An 18,580-nucleotide genomic window follows, 5' to 3' on the forward strand; every position below is an offset into this window, starting at 1 on the left:
AGCTATTACCTCGTTAAACAAAATGGCAATGTTTAGAACCGAAATAATTTGAAAATTATATAATACTTGTAACAATAATAGAACAAACGTAAAAGATCCACTAGTATTCAAATTAAACTATTTAGAAGTTATTTCTGAAGATCTTTGCAGAACTTTACGGCTAATTTTAAAAATTCGTTTTCATATTTAGATCCTGAGAGGAGTGTGCACTCAAGATTCAGCAGATATTACCGCTGATTCTACAGTGGACCTAAGGATTAAATTGGTCTCCAGTAGTGTAATGTGCAATTTGTCAATACCACACGCCAATTCCACTCGATTGTATAGAAGTCATTTAGTCGAAGAAGGAATTCTTGATATCTGCAGATCGTTGCTCTTTTCAGACAATGCTAATCTCAGGCTAGTTACTATGATAAATAATTGGATAAGAGATTCTTTCTAAGAACTTGGTACTTGGAATTTTTCATTAATTATACGCTATTGTGGGTAGAATAGAGAAAATTTCGTTAGGATTCAAGCATATGAAATACGTTTAACTCATCTTTGTTCTACGCAACAGTACTTGACCAGAAGAATGCAGTATTTTTTCCGTATGTTTTGGCATTGTCCGATTGAGGGCGTAATTGTTCCTTGGTTTCAATTCTATGATGGAAATAGCTTTCCGAGTTCATCTACCAACTCACATTAAGGAACTTGAGTTTCATGGATCTTGGATTTTAATTGATTACAGCAAATTGAATTTTTCTATACTTGAATTGCTTCAATAAAAGGGCACTTTGTTGATAAAAATATGGATGCTATTTGGAGGGCTGCTCTGCGAGTGCTCTTTTTGGGTTGTTTGGTCAGCTTTCTGCGAACAAGGTTGTTCTATCTACTTTCAAGTAGTAGTTTTGAAAAGGAACTATAAACCTTCAGTAATTTACAGGATCGCATTTTTGCAGGCAGCATAAATTTATCACCCGAATTTACTAAGCTAATAATGTTTTTAATTGCTCCTGAACGAAGGTCGTATCAATTAATGTAAACGTTGGTCTTTTTATGCAAAATTTTTGCTTGACCGTTTTTGCGCTTCTCTTCTAGAACATTTTTTGACTTCTCAAGTGACTTTTTCACGCTTTCGGTCTTCATTTTTGAGTGATCTCTATTGCTCTCACTCTTGTTGCTAATATAAACTTGGTTGCAGAATAGCAAAATTAAGAGCAAAAGAGCACAATTGGTAGTGCATATTGTTTTAAAGCGGGAGGTCAATGGTTCGAATCCCGTAGGGGTCTAATGTTTTTCCACCCGCCTGTCGTTCAAGAGCAATTCTTCCGACATGAGTCTTTTTATGTTTAATTACTCTGGAACGAAGTCTGAAGCAATTATTGTAAAAGTATGTGTCTTTTTTAGGCAACATTTTTGATTGACCGTTTTCTTCTAGAACATTTTTTATTTCACTTCTCGAGTATCTTTTTCATGCTTAGTTTCTCACCTAAACACCCGGACCTAAATTGCTCTTATTCAGAAATTAAGTCATGCAAAATTAAATGCGATTGTGAGATAATCTAAGACCGGGCGCTGATTGCGGAGTCGGTAATGCTTCAGTCCCTCTGAGGTAAATTGCCCCGCCTGTCGTTCGAGAGTAATTTATCCAAAGTTAGTCGGCCTATTTTTAAGGCTCTCGAATGAAGTTTGAAGCAATTATTGTAACTAGATTAGTCTTTCTTATGCAAACGTTTTGCCTGACCGTTTTGACTTTTGGTGTGACTTTTGCACCCTTGACTTCTTCGCGTTGTGTGATTAATTGCTCAAACGAAGGTTTTAGCAATTATGTTAGTCCTGTCAGTCTTTTTTATGCGATTTTTTGAGCGGTTCTTAGAGGTTGAAGACGCCCCCACCCGTTAACCCCCCCCCCCACTATTGCCCTTACCCCCCCACCACGCCCCCCCCCACCGCACTCTTGCCCACCCAGAAGCACCTCCCTCCCTATCAGCCCCTTTGCAGCCCCCCCCCCCCCCCCCCGTGGCTACTGACGAACAACCAACGATCGCTAAAAATGCAATTTTGTAGTAATTTTCACAATTACTTTCGAGCTTTTTCAAAAATTTTGACATTTTCCAGTTTTTCAGCCCTAGTTGTCAAGGAACCTCCTCTAGGATTTTATATTAAGTTTTTGCAGAGTTTCTAATGTTAGTGGAATGAATTCAACGTTTTAACATGACGAATTTAAGCCTTTTTTGACAAAACGTGCAAATTTTTTGTTTTTTTTTTACAATAAAGGTTTTTTTGACATTTATTTTTAATTTTTCACGTCTTTCTAGACGCAGGGGCCGGAAGACGTCCCTAAAGGGTTGACAATAATTACTGGAAAAGTTTTGCTTGCCGTGAAATAGCTTTCATTTTTTTAATATGACAAATTTTCGCAATTTTTTTTTTTTATAAAACTTGCATTTTTTAAAGTTTTTTTTGATTTTTTTTTCGGTTTTTAGGTTTTTTTTGCCATTTATTATTCAAGTTTTTCAGCCTAACAGAAAATCTCTTTTAGGGTTTGAAATTGAGTAACTGGAGAATGTTTTTGGCCATGGATTAGTTTTCGACTTTTATCACAAATTTAAGCAGTTTTTTGTGCAACTTGCAAATTTAAAGTTATTTGAAATTTGTCACTTTTTAGGTTTCTCCAGCCTTAATGGCATTCTAACCTCCTCTAGGGTTCGATTAAAGGTTACTGATTTTCTTCTAGATGTAATGGAATGTTTTTCAACATAATATCCGCAAATTTTTAAAAAAAATTTGCTATTTTTTCTAGTTGTTTTGAATCTCATGACCTTATCATTTTTTCCGCACCAAGCTCCTAGGGACCTCCTCCAAGGTTTGATGATAAGCTTTCTGATAGTTTCTGGAGTTAAATGAATGGTTGTCAGTATTTTAATCACTCCAGCTTTAACAATTTTTGATAAAATTAAGTTTCAAATTTTCAGAAAATTATTCATGTTCCAAGTTTTATGGATCTTTATGAGACAGTGGAACTATTTAAAGCTTGAAATAGGGATACTGGATAGTCTCTTGAGACAATAAAATGGTTTTGAAGATTTTAATATCTTGAACTTTAGCAAGATTTTGTTGATGTTTGCGATTGTTTTCGAATATTTTTGTCTTTTTCTGAGTTTAACAATCATTACTGGCCAACGAAGCTTTTTAAGTCTTGCAGATGGGTTTTTTGACATAACTCCAGAGACAAAAAAATAGTTTTGAACATTTTCACGACGAAATCTGGAAGCTTTTCTTTTAAATTTTGCAAATTTTAAAAATATCAGTTGTTTATTTGATTCAGTTACTAACAAGGCTAGAAAACTCAAATTTGCAGAGTCGAATCTAGCCAAAGCTAGCCTCTCTAAACCGTGGCTATCTACTGACGAAGCCAATCGCTCGCCTCTCGTTTGAGAGCAATTCGCCCTACGTTAGTCGGTTATGTTCTAATTTTCTCTCTTATTTACAAGTTTCAGCAGTTGAACTCAAAGTGGCGGTAGTTTGCTACCAAAAGTCAAATGAAAAGTGCGACAAAATTGGTGTAATTTTTTCACCTAAAATGGTTTTTATAGCTGTATATAATGAGATAGATGCCTAATGAGATAGATGCCACCTCAGTGAATATAGGTACAGCCCCTCCTCCCCCGGCTGAAGCTGACTGTAATAGATTACAGCTCTCAATAGTCGTTTGAGGGCGGGCAGTTCTTCCGACAATAAACATAACATGAAGATTATCGTACTCAAAGACATGTGGATTGATTTACACTAAATTGATCTTAAATTGATCTTTGTTAGGAATTCAGCCTGTTATGTAGCTCTCCGAACTGATCCGGCTGCATTTAAGATTGAAAATGGTGATCATTTCCGGATAAAATAATCCAAGGAAATTAGTCGAAAGAAATCAGACAAACGATCGCGATTATGCTGTTCAGATGGATCCAATAAAAAACGCAGCTTTAACTTTAAAGTTGAAAAACCAATATCACCGTAGTTCAGTGGATGGTGTGAATATTTGATGGTCTATTTGATTGTGTGAATATTTAATGCTATGACTCCACCATTGCAGTTTTAATACTAAACCGCCGCAGGATGCGCCACCAGCCGGTTTCCAGCGCCTAATGTAGTCATAGATTTCAAAAGTAATGCAATTCTGTTTTTTTTTTTGTTGAATTAAATGAGTTATATAGTAACAATTCGTGCTGTTATGGTGCCAAAAATCGTAAGGGACTTTTACATAGAGTCAATTATAAACGTTCATATTGTATTGTCTCCTTTTAGGGCTATTTTATCTGTGACCGTACTGTTTTAAAAGTAGGATTATTTCAATGGGACTGTTTTGCTCGGACTGGCTAAAACGACTAGGGATTGCTACAACTTATTGGAATTAAAATGAGTTAATTGCGTTCAAAAATTAGTTCATCGATAATATAATAAATTTAAATGCCGAATTTCGGAAAGGAGTTAGGTTGTACAATAAATCGAATAAACTTTTAAATGAATTTGGTGGAAAAAAAGTACAATTTTCTCCCCTTTCGAAGGAAGATATGTTGAAACGTGACTTCGATGACAAAACGGATGAGCAGGTGAAGCGAAGCGGGCATTAGATACATAAGAGTCTCGAAGCTGGCTTCTTCAGTTGACTTTCAATTCTTCAGTGTGCAGAATTTGATAGGAAGGACAATAAAAGGTCAAAAGGCCACGTTTCGAGCCCATAATACTGGGAGAAAACGAACGGCATTACTGTTTTTAATGTTATTAGCTCCAATCAAGAAATAAAAATGTTGCATAAAAGGAACTTTGCAGCTTTCTGAAAGATTTTAAGCAGACTTGATGGAATATTTTTGCTTACGTAGTTGCCGGTTATTTTTTCGGTTCCAACTCCATTTTTGAAGGCGGGTTTTCGGGAAACACTATTTGTGTGTTGATCGATTTGTTTTGGGTGGAGAAATAAAGTGGTGTCAACGAACAGCTCTCGGAAATAGAATTAATATGGGAAATACATTTAAAAAAAACTCGCGTAATTTGAAGAAAAATAGGTTTTTTGAAGTTTCATTTGGTTGAATAAACTGACCTATACACGCCAATTATTGTTTGATGACGAAGGCATTACTTTATATGTGGGTCATGTGTGATTACACATGAATTTGTGTGCGGGTGGGTGCACGTGTGTGTTTAGATGTCGCAACGTGTTGTATGTGTTCGTGTTTAATTGCTCTCAAACAAAGTTTTTAGCAATTATATTAGTACTGTTGGTCTTTTTTTATGCGATTTTTCGCTTGACCGATTTTTCGTCTGACCCATTTGAGTTTTCGTCGTTAAAAGAGGGGTAAACAGGTAGCGCCCAGGGGGCATGAAATTTCATTAGAGGCCCTTAGCCGCGTATAAGGCCGTAGTTTAAGGTAAAAAGGTCATTTTTAGGAGTTTTTGAGCCCGAAATGTTGCAATTTTTCATGTTTCTTTGTCATATTTTGAATTTTTTGTTGAACCAGTCTAAAATTGAGGCTGGTTAAAGTTGGTAAAGGTCTTTTTCAAGACATAAGTACTTTTAATGTCCATTTTAAGAGCTATGTTTTGGTAATCCATAAAACACGCAAATTTATAATTTTTAATATTTTTGCCTTTTGAGTTTTTTCAGCGATATGTGTCAAGGAGCCTCCTCTAGGGTTTGATAATAGGTTACTGAATAGTTTCTAGTGCTAATTGAACGGTTTTCCACATTTTAAGATCACGAATTTTAGCATTTTTTTGAGAAGCTTGCAATTTTCATTTTTGTAACATTGTCATTATTCAAGCTTTTCTAGCCCTAGTGGAGGGAAATCCTCCTTGAGGGTTTGGTAAGAAGTTACCAGAAATTTTTGTTTGCCATGGGTTTTAGCAATTTTTTTGATAAAACTTTCCAAGTTTTTTTTTCAAGATTTTAAATTTTGTCATTTCCTTGGTTTCTCCAGCCTCAAAAGCCAAGGATTCTGCATAGTTTCCAGATGTAATGGAATGTTTTTCAAATTCTAATATCACAAATTTAAGCAATCTTTTAAAAATATTTGCAATTTTTTCAAGTTTTGAATATTTTTGAATGTTTCAAGTTTTGAGGTACCAGGGGCCCATGGACCTCCTCCAAGGTTTGACAATAAGCTGCTGCATAAATTCTAGGGTTAATGGAATTGTTATCAATAATTTAATGACTCGAGATTTAGCAACTTTTTGATAAAATTTCAGTATTCGGCAAATTATTATGTTCCAAGTTTATGGATCTTTGAGCCAGTGAAACTATTTAATGCTTGAATTAGGGATACTGGATAGTCTCTTGAGACAATGAAATGCTTCTGAAGATTTTTTTATCGCAAATATAGCAGGATTTTGTTAAAGTTTGCTATTGTTTTTGAAATTTTTGAATGTTTGTCTTTTTCTGAGTTATTCAAGTTTTTCCAGCCCCAAGGGACCGAAAACCTCCTTGAGGGTTTGTTAAGAAGTTACCGAAACTATTTTTTTGATATGGGTTTGTTTTCAACTTTTTAATATTCCAAGTTTCAGCAATTTTTTTGATAAACCTTTCAGTTTTTTTTTGTTTTTTTTTTAATTTATTTTTTGTTTTTTTATTTAATTGCTTTGTTTTCTCCAGCCTCAAAAGTCAAAAATCTTAAAAATTATAGTCATTTTCAGGTTTTTTGAGCCTCAAGGGTCAGAAAACCTGCGTTTGTGTTCGATATTAAGGTACTGGTATTTAATTTTTGGTCATGGATTAATTTTCAACATTTTCATATCACAAGTTTTTAGCAATTTTTTTAAACTGGCATTTTCTAAATTTTTTGAAGTTTTTTGTCATTTCTTAGGTTTCTCTAGCCTAGTGGGCCACGGAACTTCCTCTAGGGTTTGATTATAAGTTACGGCATAGTTAATAGATGCAATGGAATGTTTTTAAAGATTTTAATATCACGAATTTAACCAGTTTTTAAAATAGTTGCATTTTTTTATGTTTAGATTTTTCCGGAACCAGGGGCCCTGGACCTCCTCCAAGCTTTTATAACCTGCTGCATAGTTTCTAGAGCTAATGGAATGTTGATCAGTAATATTAATGAGTCCAGTTTTTGTAATTTTTGTAAGTTTATGTTCCAAATGTATGGATCTCTGAGCCAGTGATTCTATTTCAAGCTTGAAACAGGGATACTGGCTAGTCTATTGAGACAATGAAATGGTTATTAAGGTATTAATATCTTGAATTTTAGCAAAATCTGTTAAAATTTGCAATTCATTCCAATTTTTTTCAGTAATTTTTGTCCTTTTCTGAGTTTAACTACCATTACCGGCCAAAGGAACTTTCTAAGTCTTGCAGATGGGGTACCTGACAGAACTCCAGAGCAAAAAAATGGTATTAAACATTTTTTACGGAATCTGGAAACTTTCTTTTTAATATTTGCTTTTATCAGTTTTTCTCTATGATTTAATTTATAACAAGGCTAGAAAACTAAAAGTTGCGGAGTCGAATCTCATGGAAATTATTCCTAGCTCTCTCTCTCTCTCTCTCTCTCTCTCTCTCTCTCTCTCCCTCTATCGGTTGGGTTTGCTTTTTTTTTCTTGTTCACGTTTTATCTCTCTCTTTCCTTAAATCTTCAGTCGATGCCGCACATCAGCTGCTGTTATGTGGCGTGATGTCAACATCTATTGCCCTCATTAAAGTTGAATTTTAATAGAAATGTTTTATCAGAATTGACTTAGCTTTGGTTTTTAGGAAATCATTATTAATTGCTCACAGACGAAGGTTTTAGCAATTATATTAATCATGTTGGTCTTTTTTATGAGATTTTTTTTACTGATTTTTGGTCTGATCCATTAAACTTTGTCTCTAATTTAGTCTCTATACTTTAGTCTCTAAATATGCAATTCACCGAAACTAATTTTGTGAAAACCTAATTGTGTGAAAGGCGGTTCTTAATTTGACCCCGTGGTCACCCCTTCCGTCGTCACCCCTTCCTTTAGAAGCTTGAGAATAAGACTGCTTGCCGAATATGAGATCAATTTAATGATCAATTTAATATGCGTTCAAATTTTTCCCGAAAATTTATTTTTGTATTCAAAAATGAATCAATCGAATTTTGCTTATTTGTTTTGGATTAGTGATTGGATAATTGTTACTGCTATGTGACGTAAAATTGCTTCTTCTTATTTTCTATTTGATAATAGTTCTTTCGAAGCATGATAGTTCCTACCGCGTTTCTGTCGGCTATGTTTCTTTATCTTCGAGCAAACTATTTAACTTTTGATTCATGGTTTTTTTTACTTTGCGTCAAACATATTTGAATTGTCCTTGCTGTATCATTTTTGCTGATTCTGATCAAATTTTCTGGTACAGCTGCCCTGCAGTGCAGTTTTTATTAAAAGCAGTCAATATCAAAAGCGAGTTAAAAAACGGAAACGGGATAAAAGTAGAGCCTTCTTTGGATTTTTTTTAATAAAAGCCGGTTAGGGCCTATTTTTTTAGTTAGCGTATATAACTGTAATGGGTATTGCTACTAGTATTTTTTATCTTTTTGAGGACGAGGAGACGGCCTAACTAGCGAATCCAATCAAAATCTTTTGCCTTTTTTATGTGTTGTTTTGAAGAATATTGAGTTTCTGTGTATGCTTGTATCATTTCGATCATGGTCATGGATAGCAATTGCGGCTATTTCTCAGCTATATGTTTGATATATTTAATTGCTCTCAAACGTATTTTATATCATAATTACCTTTGTATATGTTTTTGTGCTGCTGGTATTCTTAGCTCATTTTTTTTGTTCTAACGACCTTTCGTCTCATAGTTTTATTTCGTCTCACAGATTGACTTTTCGTCCTAAAAAACGGCATAAAGCGGTAGCGCCCAATGGGCTTTAAGTTCTCTTAGAGCCTTTAAGGTCACTAGTCTCCAAGTATGCGATTCACAGAAACTGTTTTGGAGACTTATACTTGTTGTGTGAAGGGCGGTTCTTAGAAATTGAATCGTGGCTGGCTACTGACGGTGCCAACTGCTCGACCGTCGTTTCGAGAGCAATTCGCATGACGATAGCCGGTTATGTTTGTGTGTGTGTGTGCATGCGTGTGCGTGAGATGTGCGCGTCTATGGCTGTGCGTGCTTGTGTGTGCCAGTGTTTTAGTCTGGCTGCTAATTTGTTTTTGAAGGGGAATTGAAGAGAGTGGTCATTTTGCTCATATCGCTGTTTTCGTGAGACGGAAAAATCGAGGCATAAAAGAACTCTTTTTTTGGCTGTTTAATTTATTTTTTGAAATATAAAAATTTCATCAGTTTACCCCTTTCGTCAATTTGTAAGTTTTCTTCAAAATTTTAGAAGTTTGAGCGTAATATGGCTTGCCGAATATGAGAATAATTTAATATTCAATTTAATAGGCAATCTATAGTTGCCCGAGAGAATTTTTATTGATGTATTGTAAAAAGAATCAATCGAATTTTGCTTTAACTTGAACTAAGTTTTGGATAATTGTTACGGCTATATGAGGTAAGATAGCTCTATACTATTTTCTATTAGATAATAGTTATTTGGAAGAATAAGAGAGTCCCTACGGCGTATCTGTCTGCTATGTTTCTTCTGTGTTCAAGCAAACTATTCAACTTTTGATTCATGGTTTTCTTACTTTCTGCGTCAAATACATTTAAATTGTCCTGGCTGTTTCATTTTTGCTCATTCTGATCAAGCTTTATGGAAGAGTTGCTCTGCAGTGCATTCTTAATTAAAAGCAGTCATTATCAAGAGCGAGTTTAAAGACGGAAACTGGATAAAAGTAAAGCCTTTTTTTGATTTTTTTAGCGAAGCCTATTACGGACTATTTTTTTAGTTAGCGTATATAACGCTAATAGGTTTTGCTACTAGTATCTTTGTCTTATTGAGGTCAAAGAGACGGCCTAACTAGCGAATCCAATCAAAATCACTTGTCTTTCAATTTGTTGTTTTTAAGAACAATGAATTTCTTTGTATGCTTGTATCATTTCGATCATGGTCATGGATGGCAATCATGGCTATTTCTCAGCTATCTGTTTGATATATTTAATTGCTCTCAAACGTATTTTGTATCAGAATTGCCTTTGTATATTTGTTTTTGTGCTGCTGGTATTCTTAGCTCAATTTTTTGTTCTACCGATAGCTTTATTTCGTCTCGCACATTGACTTTTCGTCCTCAAAAACGGGATAAACAATTAATGTCCGGAGGACATTAAGTGACTAGGCAGCTCTCTTAATCTTACTAGTCTCTAAGTTTTCAATTCGAAATTGCTGAGGAGACATAATTTCGTGCTGTGAACGCTGGTTTTTAATGGCTCTCAAACGAAATTTTTCATTTGAACAATTCTTCGCCTGACCCTTTCAACTTTTTGTCCTCAAAAACGGTATAGAGAGGTAAATACCGAGGGCATTAATAGGCTGAGCAGCTCCATTGGCGCCTTATGCGTTACTAGTCCTAAGTATGCGATTCACCAAAACTGATTTGAGGTAATAATGCTAGCTAGCATCCTAAGCCACGAAAACGAAGGCACGCATATGAGCGAACCTGACACTTTGGAAAAGCGTATCATTGGATTTGAATTTCGAACGAATTGTTTTCCACAGATATCACTAGAAAATTTTGCCTGTTATTTAGAATTAACGGTGTGTGGACTCTGATGAATCTGTCTTGCGATAGTACAGCAGAACTAAAACAGCAAATCTGGCATAAGATTTCATTCAAATGTCTCAATAACCTGATGATAGACAGCTGTAGTCAAGTGGCACAGCTGACGAGCAGACTTTTGTTCAACTTGTGCAATGTTCAGAAGGTAATAGATATTTTTTGTGCGTTTCTTCTTTTCGAAAACTGCGTTGATTGTAGTACAAAATAACAGTGGAATTAACAATATTTTCTGCCTAATAGTTGAACGCTCAGGGAACTTTAACGGCTGTCTCGAGGACCGTGTCCGCGAGTAGTGCCATTGCACCAAAGCTAAGTTGGAGTAGCAAATTGTTGTGCGCTTCTGAAATGATCTCTGCAAACGCAGTATTCTTTCCATACTCAAGTTAAGCATTTTTTTTTTCAGGAAGAAGGCGATGTAGCAGTTGACAGAAGTCCGGAAAGTTTGCGATGTATTACAAGTTACATGAGTATTGTAGCCTGTCAGGAATATGTAAGTCGTAATGGTTTTTCACTACACCTAGATTTTGAAGATAAAGTTCTAACTGTGGGTTTTTTTTTCAGCTGATGCTTACATTGATGAAACTTTCGGAGCTCAACGTTTCCTTGATTGATTTAATATTGACTGATGACGAGTTTCTTACTGTGTTACGCAACGTTTTGGTTAGTTACTAAACAGTTATTAGATTATTGTCACGCACCTATTTCGTCCCTCATAGTTTCGTGATGATATTCCTTAAATATCCAAAAATAAGTGCTATAATTTAGTTCATATTCAGTTAGTTTCAAGGCCATATATAGCCAGTATTTCCATCTAAGCCTGTAACCCCTAATTTGTTTATGTTTATGAGAAACAACCGCAGATTGACAGTTTTACTAGCAAACACTTCAAGTGCCTAAAAGCTTCAATATTTACTTTTTTGAGTTTCTTGAAGATAAATTCACATAATCAGTAAATAACTTCATGAGAGATTATGTACTTGGTGAAGTAATTATTCTGATAAAGTAGGTGCTAATACGGAACTTGTATATGTATTTAACAAACATCAAGAGACGTACAAAAGCCGGAAATTGACCAACTTGTAGATCAGCAAATATTTACGAAGGACCAATACAACTCAAGGCACAGCCCTGCGGAACTTACGATCACCAGAACACCGGAGAACCAGCCTGACAATCAGTTGCCTATCATCTTAATAAAACTTGATAAAACTTGAGAAACTTCTTGTTAAAATTATTAAACAATTCTTGCTAAATTAATTAAAGATTGAACTGGAAATTCTCTTGAAACCCTCTATGTTTGATAAACTAAGTTACAGATGAAATAGCGACTAACTTAATACTAAAATGCAAGGCAAACTAGTGGATATATCACGCATCTGAACCGCTCAATAAAAGGCTATTACTAGCTGATTTTATTCAAAATATATCTGCTAAAAATCGCACTGTGAAACACCAAAATAAGTCCTTGTAAAATGCCAATTATTCAAGTTAATTACTTCTAATATAAACCTCAATAACACCACGAGGAACACTATTAAAAATCAGTGCGTAACATGGTGACAGGAGTTATTAACTGTTTTTCAGTTTAACGGACCAATAATTCGATTAATTCCTTGATATTTTCGATATTTCCTTTCTTTATTCTGTTGTTTTCTTTCTTCTCTTCTTCTCCATTACCTTAAGAGCCTCCAATCATCCAGAACCACATCCAGCACTTCTTTTCCGAGCAAGATGATAACACAAAAAGCAGTAACAAAGGAAAGAATGGGTGGAAACTGTGTTTGTGTCTCTGTGGACTAAGTGTAACAGTAATACAAAAGTGTTTGAGTGGACAATAACTGGAACACACTCAACCACAGCCGCCACAACGGACAAAAACAACACAGGGTATTTGCAAACGAGGATATTGTGAGTAAATGAATTTGTAAAATTAATTTTGGTGCTTTATTTATGTCAATTTATAAAGAACAAATTCTCCCCGCTATTAATAATTGTCGCTCTTCCCCCAATTTTGTTGAACATATTGAAGGAAACCACATTAATTATACTCAAAACAACAGTAAAACGCAAGCTCAGATAGTAACCGCTTTTTCCTCTTCATTTTATAAATCCATTGTAATTTATGTGCTAGATAAAGATGATAAACGTGTTGCAATTCATTGGACAGCAAAAAGTCTAAATCAAAAAGTTCGCAAATTTGGCCTTATTCGTAACAAACTTCAATCTGACAGAGATATTAACCTTGATAACATCATCACTGATTATCAGATAACATCAGAATAATAAATTACTGAAACCATCACTTAATTATTAACTAAAAAGAGGGCAAAACAAAGTTTAAACAAAAAAAAATAAAAAACAATTATATTTTATTTCCCCACCCAGCTCCGGAGGTTAATGAATCAAACAGTGACTTCGGTCAATTATGCTGTTGCCTATTTGAGTGCAGCTTCCACAAGGCCTGTGCGGTCGTGGTCCCCACGAATTTTCCTAAACTAAGGGGCACTCTTTAGAGGTGAGACTTCGGCGGCCCATACGGCTTCAACGATATAAGTCTGACGATTCGACCGGAGCTTTAGGAATAGGCTTATAAGCAGCCCTTCTTTATTACTTTCTGAACGAATGGTTTCAGTAGTTTCTTTTCTGATATTCTTGTGCTATTCATTTAACTGTTTTCATCTCTTAAAACCCCTTAATCTCTCCATTAAGTTAAGTTAAGTGTGCTATTTAATACTTTAGAACGAAAGTAAGACTGATTGAACGAAAAGTATATAATCTAATCGGGTAAAAAGCACAATGGCACACGCGCAGATCAACATCACGCCTTTTTCCGGATCCGAAACGGACAATTTTAACGAGTTTGAACAACTAATAACAGGTGCAATCGGAGTTGCAGCAATCGCAAACGCGCAACAAGCGAACTTTCTGCAATTACATTTAAAAGGAGACGCTTTACGATACTTCTTAACCCTACCAGAGGCTACCAGACTAGTCTTCGAAGACAGTATAACAGCCCTAAGAAATAGATTCACGCAGGATGACTTGAGAGAGATCAGAATTATAAAGTTAGAGAATCAAAAGTTTAATCCAAAAACAGACACTGTTAAAAATTTCTTAGTAAAGTTAAGAACTGAAGCCAATAAAGCATATCCAGCACCTGAAATAGTAGTAGCGCCAGCAGGAGCAGGTGACCCAGAAGCTCGTAGATTCGAAAGAGAGACAGCAGCAAGATATTCTGCCCTACAGATGTCAGAAAATCGAAAAAATGAGCAAATAAAGCGCTTCTTTATTAAGTCAATGCCAAACTGGCTTAAGCCTAAGCTCTTAGAAAGGCCAGAAACAGATACCATTGATCAATTATGCACCTTAGCTAGCCAACAAATTGCAATAAGGGAGATGTGTAACAGAGAAGAGTACTTTGACGACGGTTTTAATGAAATAACGGAAACAAATACTGATAAAATGTTAAAAGCAATAGCTACTATTTCAAATAATCAGAAAGAACTTGAGCAGAAACTTGAGCAGAGAACAGCACCTAAAAATGAGCCATCAGAACAAGGCCCAGTAAACACATTCACACCACATTACCCTCAACAATTCTACAAACAAAGTTATAGACAAAATTTCCGCCCTCAATACCAAAATTATCGACCAAATTACCCTCAATATCAGTCTAATTATCGTCCAGTTCAGCAAAACTATCGGCCCCAGCAACAGTACGCCCCTCGTGCTAATAATTACCGAGAGTTTAGACCACAATTTAATGCCCCTAGACCGTTTCATTATAACGAACAGCCACAAACTCGTAATTATTGGACCGAACCTTCAGATAGTCCCCCATTTGTTCATCCAGCTTATGTTAATAGACCAGTTTATCGGTTCCCAACAAAAAAGACCCCCCAAAACCTTCTTAGACAGGGTATAGTTTATGATAGTCCAGCTCCAGGACAAAACCGATATAGCACTCAACAATCAAATCAGTTTAATCGTGCAAGTAACCCTCAAAATAGAAATATGAGAGGTATGAATTTTCCATTTAATCAACAAAAAAACTAATCAAGCCACCCAACTTTAAAAAACCAAATAAAAATTATAAAAACTCAGTTAACCATTATAACGAAAGCACGTCTAGTCCTAGTTTAGATAAAGTAATAGAGCCTGTTTATAACAAAAGTAACAAAAAGCGTAGAAAACGCAAAAGTAATATTAATAAAAGTAAAGTTAATAATTCTGTGCAACTCCCAACACAAGTACCTCAATCCGCACCAAAGCCAACACCACATGTTCAGCAATTATTCAGCATTGTCCCACTTTTAGGCAGAACATTTTCCTATGTTAAAGTTAAATTTAATGGAGAATTAGAAAGACGCGCACTAGTTGATACAGGAGCATTTGCAAATGTGATAAGTCGTGAGTTTTACAAGGAACTAATTAATACAAATATCAATTCAATAACAGAAATAGAAAAGCCAGATCTAGACAAAGTTAAAATGGCAAACGGCAACATAGTTAAAATTGATAAAGCAATTAAAATTGCATTTAAATTGGGCACACAAACATTTACAGAAGATTTCCTTGTTTTAATTGTCACAACTCCTGTAATATTAGGCAACCCATTCTTCGTTAAACACAAAGTTAGCATCTGCCCAGGACAAAGTTACATTAAATTCCCTGATCAAACACTACAAATAAATGAAATAAAGCCAGAAAAGCAACCCAGAAGAGTTGTAAAACGTAAAAAATTCGGAGTTTATACACAGAAAAAGCAAGTCTTACAGCCAAACCAACAAGCAGTATTAGAATACAAGCTTTATGATAAACTAGAATCATTCACTGACCTCTGTGGGGTAATAATTCCAAATGAAATCTTTGAAAAAGACAGCGAAGTAATATTAACGTCTTCATTAAGTAAAGTTGCTGAAAATAATATCCTTTACCTCTATGTCCTGAACATTACTGATCACCCAATTACCATAAATAAAGGCGAAGAAATAGCCAAATTTTCATTCTTAACATCAGATCAAGCTGAAAAGTTGTTAGAAGTAGATCCTCAATTAATTAATGTGGCAAAAATGAGCGAAAATTATTTAACAGAAATAAATCAACTAATTCAAGTTACAGACACACCAAAAAGAAAGGCTCAACCAGCGAAACCAGCACCAGAATATGAAAAACTATGGTTCCGAACGCCTGAAACGTGCCCAGATCCGACAAGCTTGTCGCCCTTGCAGAGAGATATCTTTGAGCAACTGCTAAAACTGCAAGAAATGGAGAAATTAGATCCAAAGGGTAATAACCAGGATAAAATAACATTTTTGAGCAAGTTTCCGTGGGAAAAATCAGCCCTCAATGATGAGCAAAAAGCAGTAGTAGGTGAACTACTAGTTGAATTCAGTGATATCTTTGCGAAACACAGATTTGACGTCGGATATAATACAGATTTAAAAATAAAGTTAACTCCAGAAAGAAGCATACCAATTTACGAACAAGGCCCTCCAACGCCCGTCCACTTGAGAAATGAGCTACAAGTAGAGCTCGCACTAATGCATTATTACGGACTGATAACAACTTTGTCTCAATCAAGATATAGTAGTCCACTTTTCGCACAACGAAAGAATTCAGGAAGACTTAGACTATTAATTGACTTGAGAAAAGTAAACCACTTGCTGAAAAATGACTACGTGAATACCAACTTCCCGATTTCCAACATGAGTGACGCAATAAATTACTTTGCCGGGAAAACATTGTTCACAAAACTTGACTGTTCTCAAGCATATCACTGTGTGCAAATGGCAGATGATGTATCAGTGCAACTGCTAGCATTTAACTTTGCTTCGAGAACTTATGCTTATAAATGTCTTGCACAAGGATTGAATAAGTCAGTAACAGGATTCAGTTCCTTTATTAGACATTACTTGGATCCATGTTTAGCATCAGGAAACTGTACCCAGTTTATGGATGATATTGGAAATGCAGTAACAAATTTTGAACAATTGGTACCCTCTTTACGAGAAATTTTTACGTGTATACGTCAATCCGGACTGAAACTGTCGCCCGAAAAGTGTGAAATAGCAACAGATACGATGAAATTCCTTGGAAATAACATCAGTGCAGAAGGAATATCACCAGAAAAATCAAAAATAACTAAATTTCTTGATAAATTCAAAATGCCAAAAACAACAAAGCAAGTAAAACGACTAATTGGCTTCACGCAATTCTTCCGTAATTACATACCTAATCTAGGTGAAAAACTAATGTCATTTTACAAGCTCCTGAAGAAGGATGCAGTAATAGAAACCACAGAAGAACATGTAAAGGCATTAGAAGTAATAAAGAAAGATTTAATGGAAGCAACGAATGTAACTTTGCGATTGCCAAAACCAGGTCTACAGTATGTAATTCTTTGTGATGCTAGTTACCACGGTGCAGGTTTTGTACTAATGGTGGAAGACTACGTAAACGAAACAGGAAAGAAAGAAAAGAAAACATACGCTCCCGTATCGTTTGGATCGCATTTGTTTAATGCTACGCAATTAAAGTTCTCAATTTATTACAAAGAGTTCCTAGCCTTGTATTATGCACTGGACTACTTTTCACACTACATTTGGGGATCAAGCAAACAAGTAATTATACTCACCGACAACAAAAGCCTCACACAATTCTTTCAGTCAAAAGTAATACCGCCATCTCTTTGGAATTGTTTAGACAGAATACTCGCCTTTAATATAGTAATTGCTCACATTCCTGGACGCGCTAATTACGCAGCGGATTTTCTCTCGCGAATGGAGAATGACAAAACAGCAACAATGTCTTTAAAGTTAACAGATAGAATTCCAGTCAGAGAAATAGAAATAGATACTGAAGCACAAAATCCTGATATTGAACTGAACGTATTATTTGACACTGAAAACTTTATTAATGAAATTAATAACGATGAACTTGATGTACTTATAAAGCTTGGATATTATGAAGATTACAAAAAACGTCAAAGTAACTCACCAATCACAGAAATACAAGGGCTATTTAAACTAAAAAGAAAAACAGAAATAAATTCAATTGAGTACCCAAATCCATTAGATGAGTTTCCAGACCTTACAGACAACTTAATTAGCCTTAACTTAGCAGATGAGCAGCAAAAAGATGCAGACATTAGAACAGTAATAAGCTGGATTCAACAACATAATCAACGACCAGATTTAAAGTATGCTTCAACCAATTTAAAAAAGTATCACAAACATTTAAACAGATTATTTCTTGAAGGGAATGTCTTATACCGGAATTTTTATGATGATACTGGAAAAGTACTTCATAAACTATTCTGCGTACCTAAGCATTTGTGGAAAGAGACTATATACAGGCTCCATAATTCACAAACAGCAGGACATTTAGGCATTAAAGCAACAATTCAGGAATTCAGAAAGCGATTCTATTACCCAGGCTTCACCGAACATTTCATTAGTTTCATCAAAAATTGCCTCACTTGTCTTCAACTTAACAGAGTACCAAAAAGCCACATCACACCCAAGTTACAACCAGTCAGTTCTCTACAATCATACCCAGGAGATATGCTACAAATAGATTTAGTAGGCCCCCTAAAGTCATCACAATATAAGTATGTCTTGAGTGGAATAGATGTATTTGCAAAGTACCTATTTGCAGTTCCGTTAACCAATGGATATGCTGATACAGTAGCCCGAGAACTAGTAAAGGTGTTCTTCCAACACAGCTACATTCCTCAAACAATACTTAGTGACTTAGGAACTAACTTTACTTCTGAATTAATGTCAGAATTAGCAAGCTTACTAGAAGTAAAGTTAAAACATGCCTCACTAAAGCACCCTCAGACTATTGGAGCAGTAGAACGATCTCACGGACCACTGAAACGAATTCTGAAACTTAATACAGAAGAACAATGGAAAGA

At 35.3% G+C, this 18,580-nt stretch overlaps 1 protein-coding gene across 2 annotated transcripts in view; it reads left to right on the forward strand.

The window, feature by feature from the left end:
* The window catches only part of LOC142340937 (armadillo repeat-containing protein 8-like), a 55,447-nt gene that overhangs the window by 14,971 nt on the left and 21,896 nt on the right, over nucleotides 1-18,580 (forward strand). Inside the window, exons 9-12 of one of the 2 annotated variants that reach the window (XM_075391715.1) lie at nucleotides 191-399; nucleotides 10,630-10,804; nucleotides 11,063-11,149; nucleotides 11,221-11,319. In XM_075391715.1, coding sequence (XP_075247830.1) covers nucleotides 191-399; nucleotides 10,630-10,804; nucleotides 11,063-11,149; nucleotides 11,221-11,319 — 570 coding nt within the window. The remainder of the gene's footprint in view (nucleotides 1-190; nucleotides 400-10,629; nucleotides 10,805-11,062; nucleotides 11,150-11,220; nucleotides 11,320-18,580) is intronic. The other variant, XM_075391716.1, reaches the window with a different exon arrangement.

The sequence above is a fragment of the Convolutriloba macropyga genome, chromosome 6 (genome assembly GCF_964194025.1).
Source record: "Convolutriloba macropyga chromosome 6, txConMacr16.3, whole genome shotgun sequence".
Taxonomy (NCBI): Eukaryota; Metazoa; Xenacoelomorpha; order Acoela; family Convolutidae; genus Convolutriloba; species Convolutriloba macropyga.